This window comes from Sus scrofa, chromosome 2 (genome assembly GCF_054392235.1).
Source record: "Sus scrofa isolate SSC_HxYL_T2T_F1_AM1 chromosome 2, Sscrofa_HxYL_maternal_Yorkshire_Landrace_v2.0, whole genome shotgun sequence".
In the NCBI taxonomy this organism is placed as follows: Eukaryota; Metazoa; Chordata; class Mammalia; order Artiodactyla; family Suidae; genus Sus; species Sus scrofa.
In genome coordinates this window covers 77,244,279-77,266,475 of record NC_139384.1, presented here as the reverse complement: position 1 = coordinate 77,266,475, position 22,197 = coordinate 77,244,279, and the positions used below count along the sequence as shown (strand labels likewise).

The 22,197-nt window shown below is 42.3% G+C and overlaps 1 protein-coding gene across 1 annotated transcript; it reads left to right on the top strand.

The window, feature by feature from the left end:
- Positions 1-5,470: 5,470 nt before the first annotated feature.
- On the top strand, positions 5,471-22,187 carry LOC102157889 (uncharacterized). The gene is made up of 7 exons (XM_085012741.1): positions 5,471-5,559; positions 12,372-12,494; positions 14,309-14,367; positions 15,188-15,314; positions 18,664-18,759; positions 19,359-19,438; positions 20,460-22,187. Exons 2-7 carry the CDS (start codon positions 12,464-12,466, stop codon positions 21,903-21,905), a joined length of 1,839 nt encoding a protein of 612 aa, XP_084868867.1. The 5' UTR covers positions 5,471-5,559; positions 12,372-12,463; the 3' UTR covers positions 21,906-22,187.
- Positions 22,188-22,197: the final 10 nt, after the last annotated feature.

Sequence of the window (22,197 nt, the reverse complement as noted above, 5' to 3'; positions counted from 1 at the left end):
ATTATAAATCTCAAGTATTGCTGGAAATTACAAACTCACATTTCTACTGCCTCAATGTGAGAAACAACATCATTAATCCATTCTTTTTTGGTTTTTTGGGTGTTTTTTTTGGGGGGGGTTGGGTGGCTTTTTTTGTTTTTTTGTTTGTTTGTTTGTTTGTTTGCCATTTTCTTGGGCCGCTCTCACGGCATATGGAGGTTCCCAGGCTAGGAGTCAAATCAGAGCTGTAGCCACCAGCCTACGCCACAGCCACAGCAATGCAGGATCCGGGCCACATCTGCGACTGACACCACAGCACATGGCAACACCAGATCCTTAACCCACTGAGCAAGGCCAGGGATCGAACCCACAACCTCATGGTTCTTAGTCGGATTCGTTAACCACTGTGCCACGATGGGAACTCCTGGGGGGTTTTTTTGTTTGTTTGTTTGTTTTCATTAATCCATTCTTTAAAGTATTCTGTATGTTACAGTTGGCTCAAACCACTATATGAGGACCTGTCTATATCAAAAGAATTATTTTGCTGTGATTTGTCATTTGTCATCAAAGTACGGTGAAAGACATTTATAAGAAAATCTTGAATGAATCTTTATTGTGTCTTTTGCAGAAGTGTCATACTCATAGGGGATATTCCTATCTGGCCCATAAAATAAGAATAGCTGGAGTTCCCGTTGTGGTGCAGCAGGTTAAGAACCTGACTAGTATCCATGAGGATGTGAGTTTGATCCCCAGCCTTGCTCAGTGGGTTAAGAATCTGGTGTTGCCATTACAGCGTAGGTTGCAGCTGTAGCTTGGATCTGGTATTGCTGTGGCTGTGATGTAGGCTGGCAGCTGCAGCTCCAATTCGACCCCTAGCCTGGGAACTTCCATATGCAGCAGGTGGGGCCCTAAAATTTAAAAAAAAAAAAATGGCCAGGAGCTCCCGTTATGGCTCAGTAGGTAACGAATCTGACTAGGAACCATGAGTTTGCGGGTTCGATCCCTGTCCTCGCTCAGTGGGTTAAGGATCTGGCATTGCCATGCGCTGTGGTGTGGGCTGCAGACATGGCTCTGATCTGGCATTTCTGTGGCTGTGGCGTAGGCAATCAGCTACAGCTCCAGTTCAACCCCTAGCCTGGGAACCTCCATGTGCTGAGGGTGCAGCCCTAAAAAAAAAACAAAAAAAAAAAAAAAAAAAAGGAATGTATATTTATGTAATATCTTTGTATGACTGGGTCACTTGCCTGTACAACATAAATTGGTACAACACTGTTAAATGACTATACTTTAATAATAATTTTTAAAAACAAGGATTATCTTGAAAATTCCATGAGCATTCTTGATCACATGGAGGAGTAAATTGACTGTGAAGGCTGACCCGCTTCCCCTAAATCTCAGGGTCTCCTTTAAAAGGTTGAATCCAAAACCAGCAATGTGAATATTTAGCAACATTGGACCCTTCCTTTCTTTCCTGGGAAAACCTTGTTTAAATGTAATAAATTCATTTAGTAATTTAAAAAGAAAAAAGGAATACCTTGTAGCAGCCTGGAATTCTCAGAAAATTTTAGGAAGTATTGATTCCTTTGAGTAGAGACTTGGTCTCTGCCATTCTATGGTGAGAGAAAGGGATCATTGAAACCAGGAGCGACTACAAGTCTAGTGCCAGGGGACTTGGAAATATGCCTGAAGAAAAACTCCAAGGTCCTACTGTATAGCACAGGGAACTGTATTCAATATCTTATGAATAACTGCAATAGAAAAAAATATTTTAAAAATGGGAGTTCCCATCGTGGCTCAGTGGTAAGTTGACTGGGATCCATGAGGACGTGGGTTAAGATCCCTGGTTAAGATCCCTCACTCAGTGGGTTAAGGATCCAGCCTTGCAGTGAGCTGTGGTGTAGGTCATAGATGCGGCTTGGATCTGGACATTGGTACACCTCCAGTTAGACCCCTACCTAGCCTGGGAACTTTATAAGCTGCACATGCAGCCCTAAAAAAAAAAAAAAAAAAAAAAAAAAAAGTTATGTACATGTATAACTGAATCACTTTGCTGTACACTAGAAATTAATACATTGAAAATCAATTATACTTCCAGGTTCCCAGGCTAGGGGTCAAATTGGAGCTGTAGCCACCAGCCTGCACCACAGCCACACAGCAACGTGGGATCCGAGCTGTGTCTGCGACCTACACCACAGCTTATGGCAACATCAGATCCTTAACCCACTGAGCAAGGCCAGGGATCAAACCCACAACTTCATGGTTCCTAGTCAGATTCGTTAACCACTGCACCATGATGGGAGCTCCTTAATGGTTTCTTAAAACCCAGGTTTCTGGAGTTTTCTTGGGGGTTATGGATCTGGCATTGTCACTGCAATGTCTCAGGTCACTGCTGTGGTACCAATTAGATCTCTGGCCTGGGAACATCTGCATGCCTCAGGAGTAGCCAAAAAAAACCAAAAAACAAAAAAGCAAATACAGGTTTCTGGGTGCCACTCTAGAGTTTCTGTATCTCCAGCTGAGGCCTAAGAAATTGCATGTCAAAGAACTCCTCTGGGGAATGCTAACATGGCTGGTAGAACCTGATGCATAATTTTTGGGTCCCAGTACAAAATGCAAATGTGGGACCCCACAATGAAAAAATTTCAAGATAGTGATAGCAGAGCATTAAATGAAAAGTGGGGTGTTTCCTGGTGGCTCAGCAGGCTAAGGATCCAGCATTGTCATTGCAGTAGCTCAGGTCACTGCTGTGGCACAAGTTCAATGCCTGGCCCAGGAACTCTACCTGCCCAAGGCGCAGCCAAAAAAACAAAACAATAAACCAAGAGGAGGGTCCTCTGTGGTTCTTTAGATTACACACCCATGAACACAGCCCTGGCTGGTGGGCTAGTGACACATTTTGAGAACCAATGGTTTAGACTTCCTACTTAACTAACCTAGGACTGCCTCCAGATAGGAATAATAATAATGTTGCCTCCTTTCTTCCAGAACTTACAAGGGATTTCTGTATCTCTAGGCTGGCCCCACAGACGTCCACAAGGGCTGAGTTTCTCTCCCCAGGATGTGGATGTTGAAGAGAAACGGATGCTTGAGAATTTCAAGGAGACATATGTAGAGCTTCTGGACAAGACACGTTCTCTAAGAAGCAAGAAGGTAGCAAATGTTTCAGGTGTTAGACTGTGTGGATAGGGGACCTTTAGTCTATTTACAGGTTTGTTTTTTTTTCCCTGACCCGAGGGGCCTTTGCTCCAAAGCTCCTCATTAGCCAAATTGTTCTCTCTTCACTCCAACGCTACAGCAGAAGAAAGGAAACTACTGGCTTGCTAATTCCCAGGGGGTTGGGGTGGGGGTGGGAGGGCAGATAAGCTTGCAGCCTTTCCTTTCTCCTCCCTCTCCATTAGATTGCAAAGTCTGGGGGAATCAAGATGCCCAAGAGCAGTAAGAGACAGCCACCCTCCACCAAGTACCACTTGATTTCCCAGGAGGCAATTTCCCCAACATCAGTCAGTCCTGATTGTCTCCGTGATTGTTGCTGATTTGAAAGTGACTCTTCATTGGTTCTTACCATCGCAGGAAGGGGAATTCCTTCTAGGGCTCTTGTCTAAAACTCGGAAATAGGAGTTCCCGTGTGGCTCAGCAGATTAAGAACCCCACTAGTAACCAAGAGGATGCAGGTTTGGGATTTTCTGCTGTGGCACAGTGGAAATGAATTGGATTAGTATCCATGAGGACGCAGGTTCAATCCCTGACCTCACTCAGTGGGTCAAGGAGCTGTGGTGTAGGTCGCAGACACAGCTTGGATCCTGCGTTACTGTGGCTATGGCATAGGCCGGCAGCTGCAGCTATGATTTAACCCCTAACCTGGGACCTTCCATATGCCACAGGTGTGGCCCTAAAAAGAAAAAAAATAATAAAAAAAATTCTAATTAAAAAAAAATTCCCCTGTGGCAGAGCAGGTTAAGGAAACAGCATTGTCCTTGCAGCTACTCAAGTTGCTGCTGTGGCCAGGGCTTGATCCCTGGCTCATGAACTTCCAAATAGCAGGAGAGTGCCTCCCCCCTCCCCCCCAAAAGCCACTTCCAACCTTAGTAAGGCATGGCTTTATTAAAGGGGACTTGTTACAACAGGAAGAAACAGAGAAGAGTGTTATGCCTCAGGGAAGGAATGGAGGAACAAAGCTTTAATTTGCAGAGACCAGTGGCTGGGAGGGAGGGAGGGTGGGGCTTGTTAAAACTGCTTTGTGGGCATGGCTAGGGTGACTTTAAGAGGTGGGGGCGGGGGTAGAGTGGTGAGGGTGGTGGGTGGGGCGGGGGCAGGAGTAGGGGAGTGTCAGGAAACTTAACAAACTGCGTTTCAATGACAGGGGAGTTGCTACTGTGGCACAGCAGTAAAGAACCCAACTAGTATCCTTGAGGATGAAGGTTCTATCCCTGGCCTCACTCTGGGTTAAGGATCCGGCATTGCTGTGGCTGTGGTGTAGCCCAGAAGCTGTAGCTTCAATTCAACCCCTAGCCTGGGAACTTCCTCATACCTGTGGGTTCAGTCCTAAAAAGCAAAAAAAAAAAAGACTTCAATAACAGGAAAGTCGAGGCAGGAAATGTTGGTTGGTTGTCAGACACATGGGAGAAGGGTGGGAATCTGAGAGTTATGCTGTCAGAATTTCTCATAAATAAAGGATTTCACTGCCCTAGTCAATCCAGACTACGTTAAGCACAAGTTTTATCAGCCTTGTCAAGGTCTCAGCTGGAACATTAGCTCCCCAAAGAGTGCCTGGGCTCAACTGCTACCGGTCATTCATTATCTCATTACCATTTGATTTTTCTTCCAGCATTTACCATCTACAAAACTTTCTTACTTATGTAGTGGCTGTGGTGTAGGCCAGCAGCTACAGCTCCTATTCAGCCCCTAGCCTGGGAAACTCCTTGTGCCTCGGGTTTTTCTGTGTCTGTGTTGTGTTGTTTCATTTACATTCCTGGTATTTAGTGCATTGTATACAGTAAGTACTCAATAAACATTTGTTCAATGGATGAATGATAATTACCCTGTAAAACTATGCAACAATTTAGACATCCATAAGCAGCAAACCACTCTGAAAACTTCTGTAGACAGTGGACCCTCAGGTGGGTAGATCCACAAATGTCTGAATCCGCAGATGCGGAACCCATGGGGAATCCGAATGCTGAATGTACTGCACCATTTTACATAAAGGACTTGAACCTCCCAGGTTTTGGTGTGAGGGTCGGGGGTTGGGGGGTGGGGGGTGGGGGAATAGTGTGGTCCTGGAACCAATCTTCTGCAGATACAGGAGGTGACAGAATTTGTATCTTTACAATGAAAAGGATATAAGGTGAACAGGGCATATTCTTGGTTATCAATAATCCTGTATAAAGTTCACCATGCAAATCTAGTCTAGGAGAACTGGGTGTGTCTTTTAATCTTGTCGGGCTTTCAATTGTATCCTAGATAAAAGTCGGTGACCTTGTGCGTTTCTTCTGAGGAAGGCTTGCTGCAGCTGAGAAGTGTGTGAACCTCAGTCTGGCCCAAGCGCTTAAATTGCTGGTCTATGGATTTCCGCCTCTTTTGGTGAGTAAGGAATAAGAATTTGTGGCAGGGGGCTCCCCCACTTCCCTTAGCTTTGTAATTTTTTCTTTGTTTTTTTGGGGGCCGCACCCATGGCATATGGAGGTTCCCAGCCTAGGGGTCAAATCAGAGCTGTAGCTGCTGGTCTATGCCACAGCCACAGCAACACCAGATCCAAACAGAGTGTGTGACCTACACCACAGCTCACCACAACACCAGATCGGTAACCCACTGGGCGAGGCCAGGGATTAAAGCCAAGTCCTCGTGGATACTAGTTGGGTTCATTACCACCGAGCCACAAAGGGAATTCCTGTAAGATAATTTTTAACTTGCAGAATATTTTCCTTGACTGTGGGCGTCTGGAGGCATTTTGAGGGTGAGGTATCTTGTGAACTGAAATTTTTGTTATTTATGTTGGGTAAGTGTCAAAAAATGCACAACGTGAGAGTTTTGAGTTAAGTTTTGGGGGGCCAAATGAGGACTATAGCCCAGGAGACAGGCTCAGATAGTTCTGAGAAACTGCTCCCAAGAGGTGGGGGCGGGGGGGTCAGTATATGTGATTTTACTGCAATCAAGCATGCATTTTGGCAGAACGTTGCTGGAGGTTGCTAAGTACAAGGACCAGATGTCTCAGATATGAGAAAATGCAAGAAATTGGGCTCCTAAAATCTCCTGAAAATATCTAGCTATCTGAAGGCCTGTTCTGCCAGTTTTTCCCAGAGCACAGAGCAATCATTCCTGATCTCCACCCTCATTTCCTTTCAGTGACTAGTGACTTCATTCTTGCAGAGGTAGCCAAGGGAGATAACTGATAATTTTTTATCCATGTAAGTTTTGTTCACAGGGTGTCAGGATGGGCAATTTATTACCTTTTAATCATGAGTTCTAATATTAACGTCAGCTTTTTCAAGTGAGCTCAGCTAACATGACAACCTCCAACACTTGAAAGTCAAAAGATTCTAAAAAAAGTGATGCAAATTTCATTAAGGTACTACCTAAATTGGGAGTTCCCATCATGGCTCAGTGGAAACAAATCTGACTAGTATCCATGACAATGCAGGTTCAATACTAGGCCTCGCTCAGTGGGGTAAGGATTTAGTGTTGCCGTGACCTGTGGTGTAGGTAGCAGACACAGCTCGGATCTGGTATTGATGTGGCTGTGGCTGTGGCTGGCAGCTACAGCTCTGCTTCGACCCCTACCTGGGAAACTCCATATGCTGTGGGTGCAGCCCTAAAAATACAAAAAAAAAAGGTGCTGCCTAAATTAAGAGTTCAACTGACTCTATATTGCAGAAGTTTTGACCTTATTGTGCTGTGTTAATTAAATGTTTATCCTCCCCATAACCAGATAAAACCTAAGGAAGGCAAATTAGGTATCAACTTTGGTTTTATTTTTCTTAATTGACTTAATTTTTAAATTTTTTTTAATTAGTTGACTTAACAATGTTGTATTAGTTTCAGGTGTACAGCAAAGTGAATCAGTTATACATACATATCCTTTTTTTCCCATACAGGTTATTATAAACTATTTTTAAAAATGTTTTATAATACTTGATTTAAAGTGATTAGATATATTTCCTTGGGTATTACAGCAGAATCTCATTGCTTATCCATTGCAAATACAATAGCTGCTTATCCATTTCAAACGCTATACTCCAAACTCCCAATCCCTCCCCCTCCTTCTTGGCAACCACAAGTCTGTTCTCCATGTCCATGAGTTTTTTCTTTTCTGTAGATAGGTTCATTTGTGCCATATATTAGATTCCAGATATATATGATATCATATAGCATTTGTCTTTCTCTTTCTGACTTCACTTAGTATAAGAATTTCCATGTTGCATCAATGTTGCTGCAAATGGCATTATTTTGTTCTTTTTTTATAGCTGAGTAGTAGTATTCCATTGTGTATATGTACCCCATCTTAATTCATTCATCTGTTGATGGACATTTAGATGGTTTCTATGTCTTGGCTATTGTGAATAGTGCTGCAATGAACATAGGGGTGCATGTATCTTTCTGGGGGTTTTTTTTTTTGCTGTTTAGGGTCGCACCCTCGGCATGTGGAGGTTCCCAGGCTATCGGTCTAAAAAGAGCCACAGCTGTCAGCCTACACCACAGCCACAGCAACGCCAGATCCAAGCTACATCTGTGACCTACACCACACACAGCTCATGGCAACACCAGAGCCTTAACCCACTGATTGAGGCCAGGGATCAAACCTGCAACCTCATGTTTCCTAATCGGATTCATTTCCCCTGCACCACGATGGGAACTCCACATGTATCTTTTTGGTTTTTGTTTTTGTTTTTTTTTTTTTGTCTTTTTGCCATTTCTTGGGCTGCTCCCGCAGCATATGGAGGTTCCCAGGCTAGGGGTCTAATCGGAGCTGTAGCCACCAGCCTATGCCACAGCCACAGCAACACAGGATCCGAACCTCGTCTGCAACCTACACCACAGGTCACAGCAACACCAGATCCTTAACCCACTGAGCCAGGCTAGGGATTGAACCCACAACCTCATGGTTCCTAGTCAGATTCGTTAACCACTGAGCCACAATGGGAACTCCCACGAATATTTATTACACGCCTACACGGAGCTTGTTACTGTTTTCTCAGTTCCATGGGTACAATGGCAAACAAAATCTATAAGGGTTAGATCCCTGGAGTTTACAGTTCACCGATTAAGCCTAGTTGTAAATGACAGCTAATTCTGAGTTATTTTTTATTTTTTATTACAGTTGATTTATAACATTCTGCCAATTTCTGCTGTACAGCAAAATGACCCAGTCATACATATATAAACATTGCTTTTTCTCACATTCTCCTCCATCGTGTTCCATCGAAAGTGACTAAAGTTATTTTATTTTATTTATTTTTTGCTTTTTAGGGGCGCTCTGTGGCATATGGATGGTCCCAGGCTAGGGGTCCAATCGGAGAGAAAAGATTAAGCATTAGTAGTGGGGTTTAGGAATGAGTGATGGTAATCTAGGCTCTTGATAGTTGCAAAGTAAAACAAAAGCATGTCTTGGGGAAGAGCTAGAAGGTGGAAACATACTCATTAATTTCTTCACCCAGTTGTACTCTTTACCATGTGGCTAGTAATGTGCTAGTGACAGGTTATGGGGTTTTAATAGGAAAAGGCCACTCCCCACAAAAAGAAAGTTTTTTAAAAAAAGAAAGAGTTCCCATTGTGGGTTAAGGATATGGTGTTGCCATGAGCTGTGGTGTAGGTCACAGACGCAGCTCAGATCCTGCATTGCTGTGGTTGTGGTGTAGGCCAGCGGCTGCAGCTCTGATTGAACCCCTAGCCTGGGAACTTCCACATACTGTGTGTGCAGCCTTAAAAAAAAGAAAAGAAAAGAAAAGAAAAAGGTGATTTCAAGGGAATGGCATTTAAATGGGCAGAAAAATAGCAAAGGAAGAACTATCCACATGTGGAAGGGGTTGGAGGGAGAGTTTAGTAGTTGGGATTTTCTCTGGAGAGACCACCATTAAATAAATAAATCATTGGATTTGGGTGGAGAGAAGGATGAGGCTTGGATTAGTCTGAGTATCAATTTCTGTTGTATAGTAGGGTATAGAAGTCTATAACGGAAATTTTTTTTTTTTTTTTTAAGGGCCTCACCTGCATCATATGGCATTTCCCAGGCTAGGGGTTGAATCAGAGCTGCAGCTGCCGGCCTCTACCACAGCCACAGCAATGCCAGATCCGAACCATGTCTGCGACCTACACCAAAGCTTGGCGGCAGTGTCAGATCCTTAATCCTCTGAGCAAGGCCAGGAATCAAACCTTCATCCTCTTGGATACTAGTTGGATTTGTTACCTCAGAGCCACATGGGAACTCCTATTTTGTTCTTTTATAATGGCTTAGTAGTAGTATTCCACTGTATAAATGTAGCACATCTCAATCCATTCATCTGTGAATGTACATTTAGGTTGTTTTCATGTCCTGGCTATGTGAACAGTGCTGCAATGAACATAGGGGTGCATGTATCTTTTTGAATTATTGTTTTGTTTGGATACATACCCAGGAGTGGGAGTGCTGGATCTAAAGGTAATTCTACTTTTAGTAGAATCATGGCTGTGGTGCAGGCCAGCAGCTGCAGCTCAACCCCTCGCCTGGGAACTTCCATATGCTGCAGGTGTAGCCCTAAAAATAAAAAGAAAAATAGGGATGCAAACAAAATAAAAATACATATTTTTTTTAAAAAAAAGAATTTTTCTGAGCATCCAACTAAGTCAAAGACAGAAAAGCATCCAGTGCCTTGCCAGTCTTGGCAGAGCAGTGTCAGTGAAGTGGGGAGAGATGGAAATCAGGTTGGAGTGTATTCAGGGAAGTGAGGAACGGGAGGAATGTGAGGGGAGACTATTTCAAGAAGTTTGATGGTGAAAAGGAAGAGAGATTGATTGAGCAATAACTGGAGGGCTAAGTGGGACCCGAGGCATGAATTGTTTCAAGAAGGGAGGTAGTTGATTATGTTTCAATGTTAAATGTATGAGCATAGTGGAGTCAAAGTGGATGATGATGGCAAAGAACAAAGGAATAATTAATAAAGCAAGGTTTCTGAGAAAGTAGGAAGTGATTAAACCAGACCAGCTCTTTTTTTTTTTTTTCCTGGTCTTTTTGCCTTTTCTAGGGCCGCTCCCACGGCATATGGAGGGTTCCCAGGCTAGGAGTCTAATCGGAGCCAACACCAGAGCCACAGGCATGCGGGATCTGAGCCACGTTGCGACCTACACCACAGCTCACAGCAACACCGGATCTTAACACACTGAGCAAGGCCAGGGATCAAACCTGCCACCTCTTGGTTCCTAGTCTGATTTGGATTCAGATTCCTTAACCACTTTGCCACGGCAGGAACTCCAGACCAGTTGTTCTTAATGGGGCAATTTTGCCCCCTAGGGGACTTTTGGTAATACTCCTTTCACAACTAGAGAAGATGCTGCTGACATCTAGTGGGTAGAGTCTTAGGATGCTGCTAAGCACCCTGCAATGCAGGTACCCCCACAACAACAAAGTATCCAGCTCCAAAAGTCAGCAGTGCCAAAGATAGGAAACCTGGCATAGCAAAATGGGAGATACTGATATTTTTTGTTTCGTTTTGTTTTTTAGGGCTGTACCTGCAGCATATGGAAGCTCCCAGGCTAGGGGTTGAATCGGAGCTGCAGCTGCCGGCTTACATCACAGCCACAGTAACATAGAATCCAAGCCGCATCTGAGACCTACTCAACAGTTCATGGCAACACTGGATCCTTAACCCACTGAATGAGGCCAGGGATCAAACCTGCATCCTCATGGACATTAGTTGGGTTCATTCCCTCTGAGCCATGACAGGAACTCTGGAGATATTGACTAGATTAGAAAGCAGGCATTTCATTTTCAAAGTGAAAGAATCCATGATGCTGAGGAGCTACTTTTGAATTAGTGGCAAGAAGATGAGAAATCCTTCTCATCTTTTTACAAATTCTCTGCAAAGTGAGATGTAAGATCATTTGTCATTGAAGAGGCAAAGTTAAGACCTTGGAGGAGGAGTTCCCGTCGTGGCGCAGTGGTTAACGAATCCGACTAGGAACCATGAGGTTGCGGGTTCGGTCCCTGCCCTTGCTCAGTCGGTTAACAATCCGGCGTTGCCGTGAGCTGTGGTGTAGGTTGCAGACGCGGCTGGGATCCTGCGTTGCTATGCCTCTGGCGTAGGCCGGCAGCTACAGCTCCGATTCGACCCCTAGCCTGGGAACCTCCATATGCCGCGGGAGCGGCCCAGGAAATAGCAAAAAGACAAAAAAAAAAAAAAAAAAAAAAGACCTTGGAGGAACTGTGAAAAGGTCTTTGGATAACTGAGATTAAATTTCCTGTTGGGCTTTTCCTTTAGTGTTGAGGATCCATTTAGAGTATGTGGCCTTGGAGTTCCTCTGTGGTTCACTGGTTAGAGACCCAGTGTGGTCACTGCTGTGGCTCAGGTTTGATCCCTGAACTGGGATCTTCCACATGCCACAGGCTCATCCAAAAAGAGAAACATATAGAGTATGTAGCCTCAAACTTTTAGTGCTTCCTATATAACTGATTAGATAGGAATTACCCAGCGGGATAGACGGTTGGAATTATCCAAGGCAGGCGTTATAATAGGACAGAGAGGAATTTGAATTTTGGAAATTATATTATTGGAGTGATAGGACATTTCATGTGCAGTGTCAAGGAAATGAGGATTGTAAATAGCAATACAGGATGGATGAATAGCTTGGACTCTTCTGTCAGGTAGGAGAGAAGTTTCAACATAGGCTAAAAAGTGAGCAAGGTGGAAGCATAGCTACTATTGTTCAGAAAGTGGGGTGTCTGGCTTTTTGCCTTGGATAGGGCAAGAGTCTCAGGTGATGATATGTTCAAGGTGTGTGGTTGGGATGCAGACACCATGGATGTTTGCTAGTTGTACCCAAGAACATGGAATCATCTTCAATCTGAGCAGGGATGGAAGTTAAAATGAAGAATGGGAGTCAGGTATCAGTGACTTTTATGGCTCAGGTCTCTGTGCTGGTGCTAATTCAGGTGAGAAGCCAGTGAAGTGCCTCAGGGGAGATGGGGGTTTTGATAAGTGGTGAGTCACGTGATTTGATAATGGGGAGCACATACAATAGAGATGGGGAAGGTCAGGAATACCCACCATATTGCTTTGAGGTTGTACATGACATGCAAAACAAAGACCCAGAGACAGCTTGAATTTTGAAGGAGCACATGCGGCATGCGTTAGGATGGACTTGTCCGAAGTATAGAGGAGAAACAGAAGCTTGTGAATTCTCTTGTTAATATTTCTTTATTTCAGAGCCCTGCCTGGAGTGGACCACAGAAGCAAGAAGAGCATCTCGGTTCTCCTGATTGCTCTCTGAACGTATCTACTACTTAACGACTTGCAAAATGGCAGCCTCACATCTGTCCACTATTTTGGGTATGTTCCTAGGGTAGATTCACTTCTCCAGAATTATGTGGACTCTGTACCTTAGAGTAGGCATAAAAGAAGGGACCTGAGTATCTACAGAGGACTGTGAAGAAGGGGCTGAAACGAGAGGTGGTGGGTATGGAGCTCTGTGAACTCTCAGAGCCCCTAAATTTGCCCATGTCTGATTCAGTGCCCTTGGGGATCTTGGGGGAAGGGAATATGTGCATGGTGGGGAGAGGGAAGAAAATTTAGGGGTGGGAGTTCCCGTCGTGGCTCTGTGGTTAACAAATCTGACTAGGAACCATGAGGTTTCAGGTTCGATCCCTGGCCTTGCTCAGTGGGTTAAAGATCTGGCGTTGCTGTGAGCTGTGGTGTAGGTCACAGACACGGCTCAGATCATACGTTGCTGTGGCTGTGGCATAGGCTGGCAGCAACAGCTCCAATTCAACCCCTAGCCATGTGCCACAGGTGCAGCCCTAGAAAAGACAAAAAAAAAAAAAAATTTAGAGGTGGCATTTCCTTATCCCATCCATTTATTTTATGAAGCTGGGAAAGGTAAAACTCAACCTTTGTGAATTTCAGTTTCCTAAGAAAATTGAGACTATAAATCCATTTCTCGTATCAAAGCACCCTATTTTCTTTTTTTTTAATCAAAATATAGTCAATTTGCAATGTTGTATTAGTTTCTGGTGTACAGCAAACTGATTCAGTTATACACATATACATATTCTTTTCCCTTATGGTTTATTACAGGATATTGAATATATTGTTATCTATTTTATATGCATTAGTCTTTATCTGCTAATCTGAAACTCCTAATTTATCTCTTGCCTACCCCCTTTCCACTTTAATAATCAAAAGTTTATTTTCTATGTGAGTCTGTTTCTGTTTCATAAATAAGTTCGTTTGTCAATTCTTTTTTTTTTTATGGCTGCATCTGCAGCATATGGAAATTCCTGTGCCAGAGTTTGTTTTTGGTGGTGGTGGTGGTGGTTTTTTTTTTTGGTCTTTTTAGGGCCATGCTCACAGCATGTGGAAGTTCCCATGCTGGGGGTCTAACTGGAGCTGCAGCTACTGGCGTATGCCACAGCAACACAGGATCCAAGCCTCGTCTATAACCTACATCACAGCTCGAAGCAACACCAGATCCCTAATCCACTGAGCAGGGCCAGGGATCGAACCCACATCCTCATGGATACTAGCTGGTTTTGCTACTGCTGAGCCACAATGGGAACTCCCACTGGGCCAAGGATTAAATCCAAGTCACAGCAACAACCCACGCCACAGCTGCAACAATGCTGGAGTCTTTAAGGCACTGCTTGCACTGGGCTGGGGATCAAACCTGCACCTCTGCGGCAGCCCAAGCTGCTATGGTCAGATTCTCTATTCACTGTGCCGTGGTGGGAACTACATTTGTGTCATATTTTAGGTTCCACATATAAGTAGTACTGGTATTTGTCTTTCTCTGTCTAACTTCACTTAGTACAATAATCTCTAGGTCCATCCATGTGCTGCAAATGGCATTATTTCATTCTTTCTATGGCTGAGTAATAGTCCATTGTATAAAGATACCATATCTTCTTTATCCATTCATCTGTTGATGGACATGTAGGTTGCTTTCATGTCTTGACTGTTGTAAATAGAAAGCACTCTATTTTCCGACTCTGGGTGGAGCGGGTTGCTCTAGCTAATAGTGTGTGTGTGTGTGTGTGTGTGATTCCACATTCAAGGGATGTGGAAAAATTTCTAGGCTTGTGAATGTGGCAATAATGTATGTGCCTAGATGCTCATGTCACCCTCTGCTCTAATTCTCCCCATGCTAGACCCTCCTTGTGCTCATGAGGGATTCACAGAGGTGGAAAACTTCCACTTGGCGTTACAGGTAAGTCAAGAATTTCTTTCCTTCTCCTCAAATACATTCTGGTCCCCTGGAGTAAATGCATCTCCTTCTAGTACTATGGAGCCTCATAACTCGACCTGTATTTTGAGGGTCCTGATGATGGTTTAGGAAATTCCAAAAAATATTCTTCCACCCCACTATTTACAGTTTTTCTCAGGTATACCTTGTGCTTAGTGGTGTTAGTAAAATAAGTAAAGAGTAAAAGAAGGAGGAATTTCCATTGTGGCTCAGCAGGTTAAGAACCTGACTAGTATCCATGAGGATGCACATTCGATCCCTCACCTTGCTCAGTGGGTTAAGGATCCTGGGTTACCATGGCCTGTGTTGTAGGTCACAAATGTGGCTCAGATCCATTGTTGCTGTGGTTGAGGTGTAGGTCAGTAGCTGCTGCTCCAATTCGACCAAGAATGGAGTTCCCATTGTGGTGCCAGGGAAACGATTCCAACTAGGAACCATGAGGTCAGGGGTTTGGTCCCTGGCCTCGCTCAGTGGGTTAAGGATCCCGAATTGCCATGAGCTGTGGCTCGGATCTGGTGATGCTGTGGCTGTGGCATAGGCCAGCAGCTGTAGCTCCAATTATACCCCTAGTCTGGGAACCTCCATATGCCATGGGTGCAGCCCTTAAAAAAAAAAGACAAAAAGACAATTGGACCAAGAAGGTTATATGACTGTCTTAACCTCAAAAAATGTATGGTCACTCTGTGGGAAATGAAACAGTTCTTTCATCTGCAATGCTATTACTCATGACCTTCTTCCCAGGAATACTGGCTGTTGGTTGAGACAGAATATGTTGTTATTTTAGAACTCAGTAACCTTTGAGGATGTGGCCATAGACTTCACCCAGGAGGAGTGGGCATTGCTGAATTCGTCCCAGAGAAAACTATACAGAAATGTGATGCTGGAGAATTATAGAAACTTGGCTTCACTTGGTAAGGCCATCACATTCCTTTGATTTATTTATTAAGTTTGGTCATGGATTTCTGGGATGAGTAAGACCCTATCACTTCTGATCAGACTATAAGTTTTTGTAGGTTTTTGCTTTTAAGGAAAAGGTGAATTGAGATATAATACACATACCATAATTTACCCACTTGAAGTGTACAAAACAATGGGATTTTTTTTTAGTATATTCATAGATTTTTGCAACTATCACCACTGTCTAATTCCAGAGAGCCTACAGAGCATTTCATTCCTCCTCCCTGCAGTCCTTGGTAACAATCTACTTTTCTCGTCTATAGATTTGCCTATTCTGCATTTCATATTAATGGAATCCTCCCACATGTGGTCCTTTGTGACTTCTTTCACTTAGCATAATGTTTTCAAGGTCATCTGTGTTGATGGATGTTTGGATTTTTGACACTTTCTATTATGGCATTCATAGTCCAGTTTTTTTGTGTGTGAATGAATATATGTTGCCATTTAGCTTGCGTGTATGCCTAAGAGTGAAATTTCTGGGTCATTTCTTCCTCCTGTATTTGTAGGACACTTTTCTGTTTCTTTGACTGTTTCATAATTTTTTGTTGAAAAGTGGACATTTAAAAAATTTACCAGCTTTAGTATTGGATCCCTTTATCATCAAGGTTTGTTGTTGCTGTTACTGAACTAAACTCGAGTCTGCTCCTCTGATGCATGGCAAAGCCAATCTATTGACACTGGGTTGTGGTGAAGGAAAGTACAGCATTTATTTCAGGGCACTGAGCAAGGAGTGGGAGAAAAGCCTCAGATCTGCTCCAACTTGGTCTTTAAGCTAGAGGTTTTTTAAAAGAGGAAGAACAAAGAGGCTGGGATTAAAAACAATAGTTTTGTGACATTTACTAATCATAGTCAGGATGTCTCTGGTTTAAGACTCTCTGGCCATGGCCTGAGTTACAGAGGGTGCGGGGGGGCTGTTAGTTCATCTTGCTTTGGAAAAACAACCTGAGTTTGTACATTAATGATGATATCTATAATAGTAATCTTAGTACATTAATGATGTTATTGACAACAGCAATTTTAGTCATTTGAGTCTGGTTGATTAGTGTTCAGTTAGCACAGACAGTATTGAGGTTAGAGGGGAGGAAAAAGAAAGGGAATAAAGTTTTAGGCAGAGATATTAATCATAAACTTACCAAGGGAACTCAGTTCTAGGGGGATTTGTTTTCATTGCTGGGTTTTCTTTTTTCTTCCTTCCTTCCGTTCTTTCTTAGGGCCACATCTGCAGCATATGGAAGTTCACAGGCTATGGGTAAAATCGGAGCTGCAGCTGCCAGCCTATGCCATAGCAACAGCTATGCCAGATCTGAGCCGCATCTGCAACCTATACCACAGCTCATGGCAATGCCATATCCTTAACCCACTGAGTGAGGCCAGGGATCAAACCTGCATCCTCGTGGTTACTAGTCAGGTTCTTAATCTGCTGAGCTACAGTTGTACTCTAGCTTTTGTTTTCTTTTTCTTTTTTTTTTTTTGGTCTTTTCTAGGGCCGCATTTGCAGCATATGGAGGTTCACAGGCAAGGGGTCTAATTGGGGCTATAGCTGCCAGCCTATACCACAGCCACAGCCACGTGGGATCCGAGCTGCCTCTGAGACCTACACCACAGCTTATGGCAACACCAGATCCTTAACCCACTGAGTGAGGCCAGGGATTGAACCTGCAATCTCATGGTTCCTTGTTGGATTTGTTAATCACTGAGCCACATGGGAACTCCCTAGCTTTTGTTTTCTTATTGGTACTTACTTGTATAGATAAATTCTGGATTCTGTATTTATTCCTTGCAGGTTGCAGCCACGGTTTTCTCCTAGTTTTTTGGTTTTGCTTTGTTCTAAGTATTTATTTAAAAGCCTAAATTCCCAGTAGTCACTATCTGATCATTATAATTTAGCAGTCCACCAATGGTTGGTAAAAAGATTTTCTTAAATGCCTTGCCTGTATCTCTTTCACCCATCTCCCAAGGCAATCCGTGGGAGAAGTCACAGCTTTAAGCTTTAGGCTACTTACAAGATAGGCTTAGCTTTCACTTCTTGCTTGGACAGGGTCTTAGGGTCAACTGAAGGTGAATGACTTGTGACTTTTTCTTTCCTGGATCTTCCCTGGGTGTGTGCACAGTCTTGCTCATGCACACAGAGTTTAAGATCCCCAGGAACTTGTTGGAGGCTTTCAAAGTTCCATGCAGCTGGAGTTCCCCTCATGGTTCAGTGGAAACAAATCTCTGACTACCATCCATGAGGAGGCAGGTTCAATCCCTGGCTTCTCTCAGTGGGTTAAGGAACCAGCATGCCATATGCTGTGGTGTAGGCTGCAGATGTGGCTCGGATCCTGTATTGCTGTGGCTGTGGTGTAGGCCAGTGGCTATAGCTCTGATTTGGCCCCCAGATCTGATTTGGCCCCCAGCTTGGGAACCTCCATATGCCTCAGGAGCAGCCATACAAAGACAAATAAACTAAACAAAACAAAACAAAAAACAAAACCCCACAAAGTTCCGTGTGGTTGTCTAGTTCTTTTTTTTTTTTTTTTTCAAATTCCCAGCCAATCTCCTTTTTATCCCAACTGAAATCATAGCCTGCAGATGTTAGCAGCTATTGTTTTGGTAAGCTATTGTTTTGGTAATGCCTTGAGGCTAAGGTTTGTTTTTTGTTTTTTTTCCTAAGCTAAGTTCTGAGCAAAATCAAAATAGTCATAACACCTTGAGGGTAGGGATTTTCTAGGGAGCTTCAAGTTTAGAAAAAAAAAAAATTGACTGCATTCTGGGGATGATTCTTTTAACAGAGCACCCAAAGACATCAGACCTCTCTGTTGACTGCAAGGCTGCTCCTTTTGGCCACTATCTTGAGGTGGGGGGTGGGGGATAGAAATATTCTTAAATTAAAATGTCACAGATCCTGTTCCCTACAAAGATTCAGTAATTTTTCTTGGATGGACAATTTTCCATTTGTGGCTTTGGTTAATTTTCCATTTGTGGCTTCAAAGTCCTGAAATGATTAATTCTAGTTTTGTTGGGGGGGTTATTTTCTTTATTTTAAAGTATAATTGATTTACAGTATTGTGCCTGATTCTAGTTTTCTCCATCGTTGTTGTTTTAGTGGGAAGATGAGTTAACCACAGTTCTCATTCTGTCATTCTGGAAGTTTGATCTCCCAAATGTTTCACTTTTGCTTTCTCTTTTAGAAGTTTGTCACCATTATGCTACCTGTAAAGTCACAATTGCCTATCTTCAAAACCTCTAAGACCAAGTTATTGCCACATTTTGATGACAGTTTTTGTTGTACATAGTTTTTGTATATATCATTGCCTATTATAGGACATCATCTTGGCAAACCTCCTCTTATCACCCAGATGGAGCAGGAGAATGAAATAGGGACAGTAGGGAGGAGAGTTCACCAAGACACATGTTCAGGTGAGCAAGAGGCATATATGAATATCTTGCCTATCAGATCTGGTTGGGGTGAGGAAGAAATGACACTATGAAATGTCAATCAAGAAATTTTAAAATATACCTATCTTTTACATTTGAGGAAAAAGGAGAGACCATTAGGTGTGAACTTCCTCATGTAGTTTCAGCTTTTCCTAATCTTTCACTTTTTGCCTACCATTTCATATTTATGCTGTGAAAGGTCTGTCTTGCTCTTTAATATTTACATTTGGAATCATCTGATTCTTCCCATTTTTGCATATGCAGTAATAGCCTGTTAACATAATTTTCAATCATGATATTATCATTCCTTAGTAAATCGCATGAGATACTAAACCATGTAAGTATTATTACTTTCATCATGAATGGATTTTTCTTTCATATTGTCTTCTTAACTCTAAGGTCAATATTTGAAGAGAAATACACATGGGCCTTATTTTTTTTGGTCATCACCATCCACCATTTCATACTCTAGGAATTTGAGGTTATGTTTCCATTTGTTTTAGCTTGGGTTTGGATGTTACCTACTTTTGTTAACATATTATCACCATGTCTTTTCCAAAACGTGTCCCTTCTATGTTCAGATGAGATGACTCTCCTTAAAACCAAACAACCACAGCTTAAACAAGGTACTTTGGAGAAATGTACACTCAGTGGCAAGAAGGTAAGATTCACATGGGATAAGGTATCTTCACATTAGAAGTTGAGAATTCTGTAAGATAGAAAAGGACTAGAGGATAATTTGAGGGATATCATATTCATTTCATAAATAAAAAGCAGGAGATTCTCTATCTATTTATTTATTTATTTTGCTTTTTAGGGTCACACCCATGGCATATGGAGATTCCCAGACTAGGGGTTGATTTGGAGCTACAGCTGCTAGCCTATGCCACAGCCACAGCAATGCCAGATCCAAGCAGCATCTGAGACCCACACCACAGATCATGGCAATGCTAGATCCTTAACCCACTGAACAAGGCCAGGGATCGAACCTGCAACCTCATGGTTCCTAGTCGGATTAATTTCTGCTTCACCATGATGGGAACTCTGGAGATTCTCTAAGTATTAATTGGAAGGAAACACATAGCTCTAAAAATGGCTGCAGAGAATCTCCAAAGTAAATATTTTCATAATGGAATTAGATATTAAATTTTTAAGATATAATCCACTCTAAGGCAAGTTTATGTTAAAACTGTTAGAGAAACTCTAATGCAGCCATCTGGTATAGCAATCAACTTACTCAAACTGATAAACTCAGTCAGAAATTGTACATACTCACTAAGAAAATGTGAAATACTGATATTAATAGTGTTCTAGACATGCCAGAATTTATTTTTTTATCATTAGTTTATTTATTTGTAATTTATATGCCAATGTTGTGATTGCATTATATGTGTTTTACCTCATTTATTGCTTATAAAAACCTTGCAAGGCATTATCTATCATTGCCTCTATTTTGTTGATAAGGAAGTTGAGACACAGAAAGCATAAGTAACTTGCCCAAGTGTTCATTGTTCATTAGAAGCTGAACTCAGTGTCAGTCCCAAAGGTCTGTCCCCCAAGTTGGACCAGCACATAGGCCCTTTCTTTAGGACATCCCAGAATTTATATTGGGGGGGAAATTCTTCAACCAATATAATGACCATGATAAATCCTGTGATTAAAACTCATATTTTAATCAATAGGAACAAACTCATGGAGACCATCCTTTTAAATGCAGTGAAGTTGTTGAAGCCTTGAGTGTGAAATATAGAATTTCTCAGAATGAGAACATTTGCCCTGGAAAGAAACCCTATCAATACTGTGACTCTGAAAAAGACCTCAGAGGTTATTTACACCTTCGGTCACATAAGAGAATTCTTCCTGGGGAAAAATCTTATGGATGTAAAAAAGATGAAAATGCCTTCGTCAAGAGTTCTTACTTAACTGTTCAGGAGAGACAACATACAAGAGAGAAATCCTATGAATGCAGTGACTGTGGGGAAATCTTAAATTCAATCTCATGCCTGAAGAAGCATGAAAAAACTTACATTGGAGAGAAGTCTTTTAAGTGTGGTCAGTGTGGTAAAGTATTACAGAACCGCTCATCCATTAAGTTGCACATGAGAACCCACACTGGAGAAAAACCATTTAAGTGTTATCAATGTGGGAAAGCCTACAGCTCAAACTCTTACCTTACACGTCACAAGAGAATTCATACTGGGGAGAAGCCCTATGGGTGCCATGACTGCGGAAAAACCTTCAGAGATAGCTCACTTCTCAGACAACATTCGGAAACTCATTCAAGAGAAAAACCCTATAAATGTAATCAATGCAGCAAAACCTTCAGTAGAAGCTCTAGGCTTACCATACACCAGACAACACATACTGGAGAGAAACCTTTTACATGTAATGACTGTGGGAAGACCTTCAGTATCCTCCCATATTTTAAAAGACATAAGAGAATTCACACTGGAGAGAAATCCATTAAATGTAGCCACTGTGGAAAAGCACTAAGTAGTCAGGCATCTCTTAAGACACACCTCCGGATTCATACCGGAGAGAAACCTTACAAGTGTGATCAATGTGGGAAAACTTTTAGATTGAGCTGTAACCTTACCACACACAAGAAAATTCATACTGGAGAGAAACCCTGTAAGTGTAATGACTGTGGAAAAGCATTCAGAGATCGCTCATGCCTTAAAGAACATGTGCGAATTCACACTGGAGAAAAACCCTTTACATGTAATCAATGTGGAAGAGCCTTCAGAGTGAAGTCTTTCCTCGTTTTACACAAAAAAGTTCACTTTAAAATGAAACATGAATGTAAGGAATGTGGGAAAATCTTCCATGGTGTCTTATCTTACAGGAAACATATGAAAAACCATACCAGGGACAAGAAAACTTATAAGTGCAATGAGTGTGGAAGGGCTTTCAGCAGGCGTGTGTCCCTTACTATACACATGAGAACTCACACTGGGGAGAAACCCTATGAGTGTAATGAATGTGGAAAATCCTTCAGTGTAAAGTGTAATCTCACTGTGCACAAAAGAGTACATACTGGAGAAAAACCCTATAAATGCAGTATGTGTGGACAAGATTTCAGTAAACCCTTATCCCTTTGGCGTCATGAAAGAATTCATGCCCAGTAAATATCCTTTTAGTGAGATCCATGTAAAACAGCTTTCAGTGAACTCTCAGTCTTTAAGACATACAATGAAATGCTAATGGAAAAGAACTGGTTTTGAGGAATGTGAGAAAGACTCTGAATAATTCACATGTGGAAGAATCCCAAGTTGTTTAATGACTGTGAGAAAACTTTTATTCAATTATTATCCCTTAGAGAATACATGACAACATTGAAGGGAAAATGTTTTAATCTTTAGTATCTTCAAGAATGATTTCTTGAGAAAAATAAACACCTAATGTTTTAAGTCACCATGT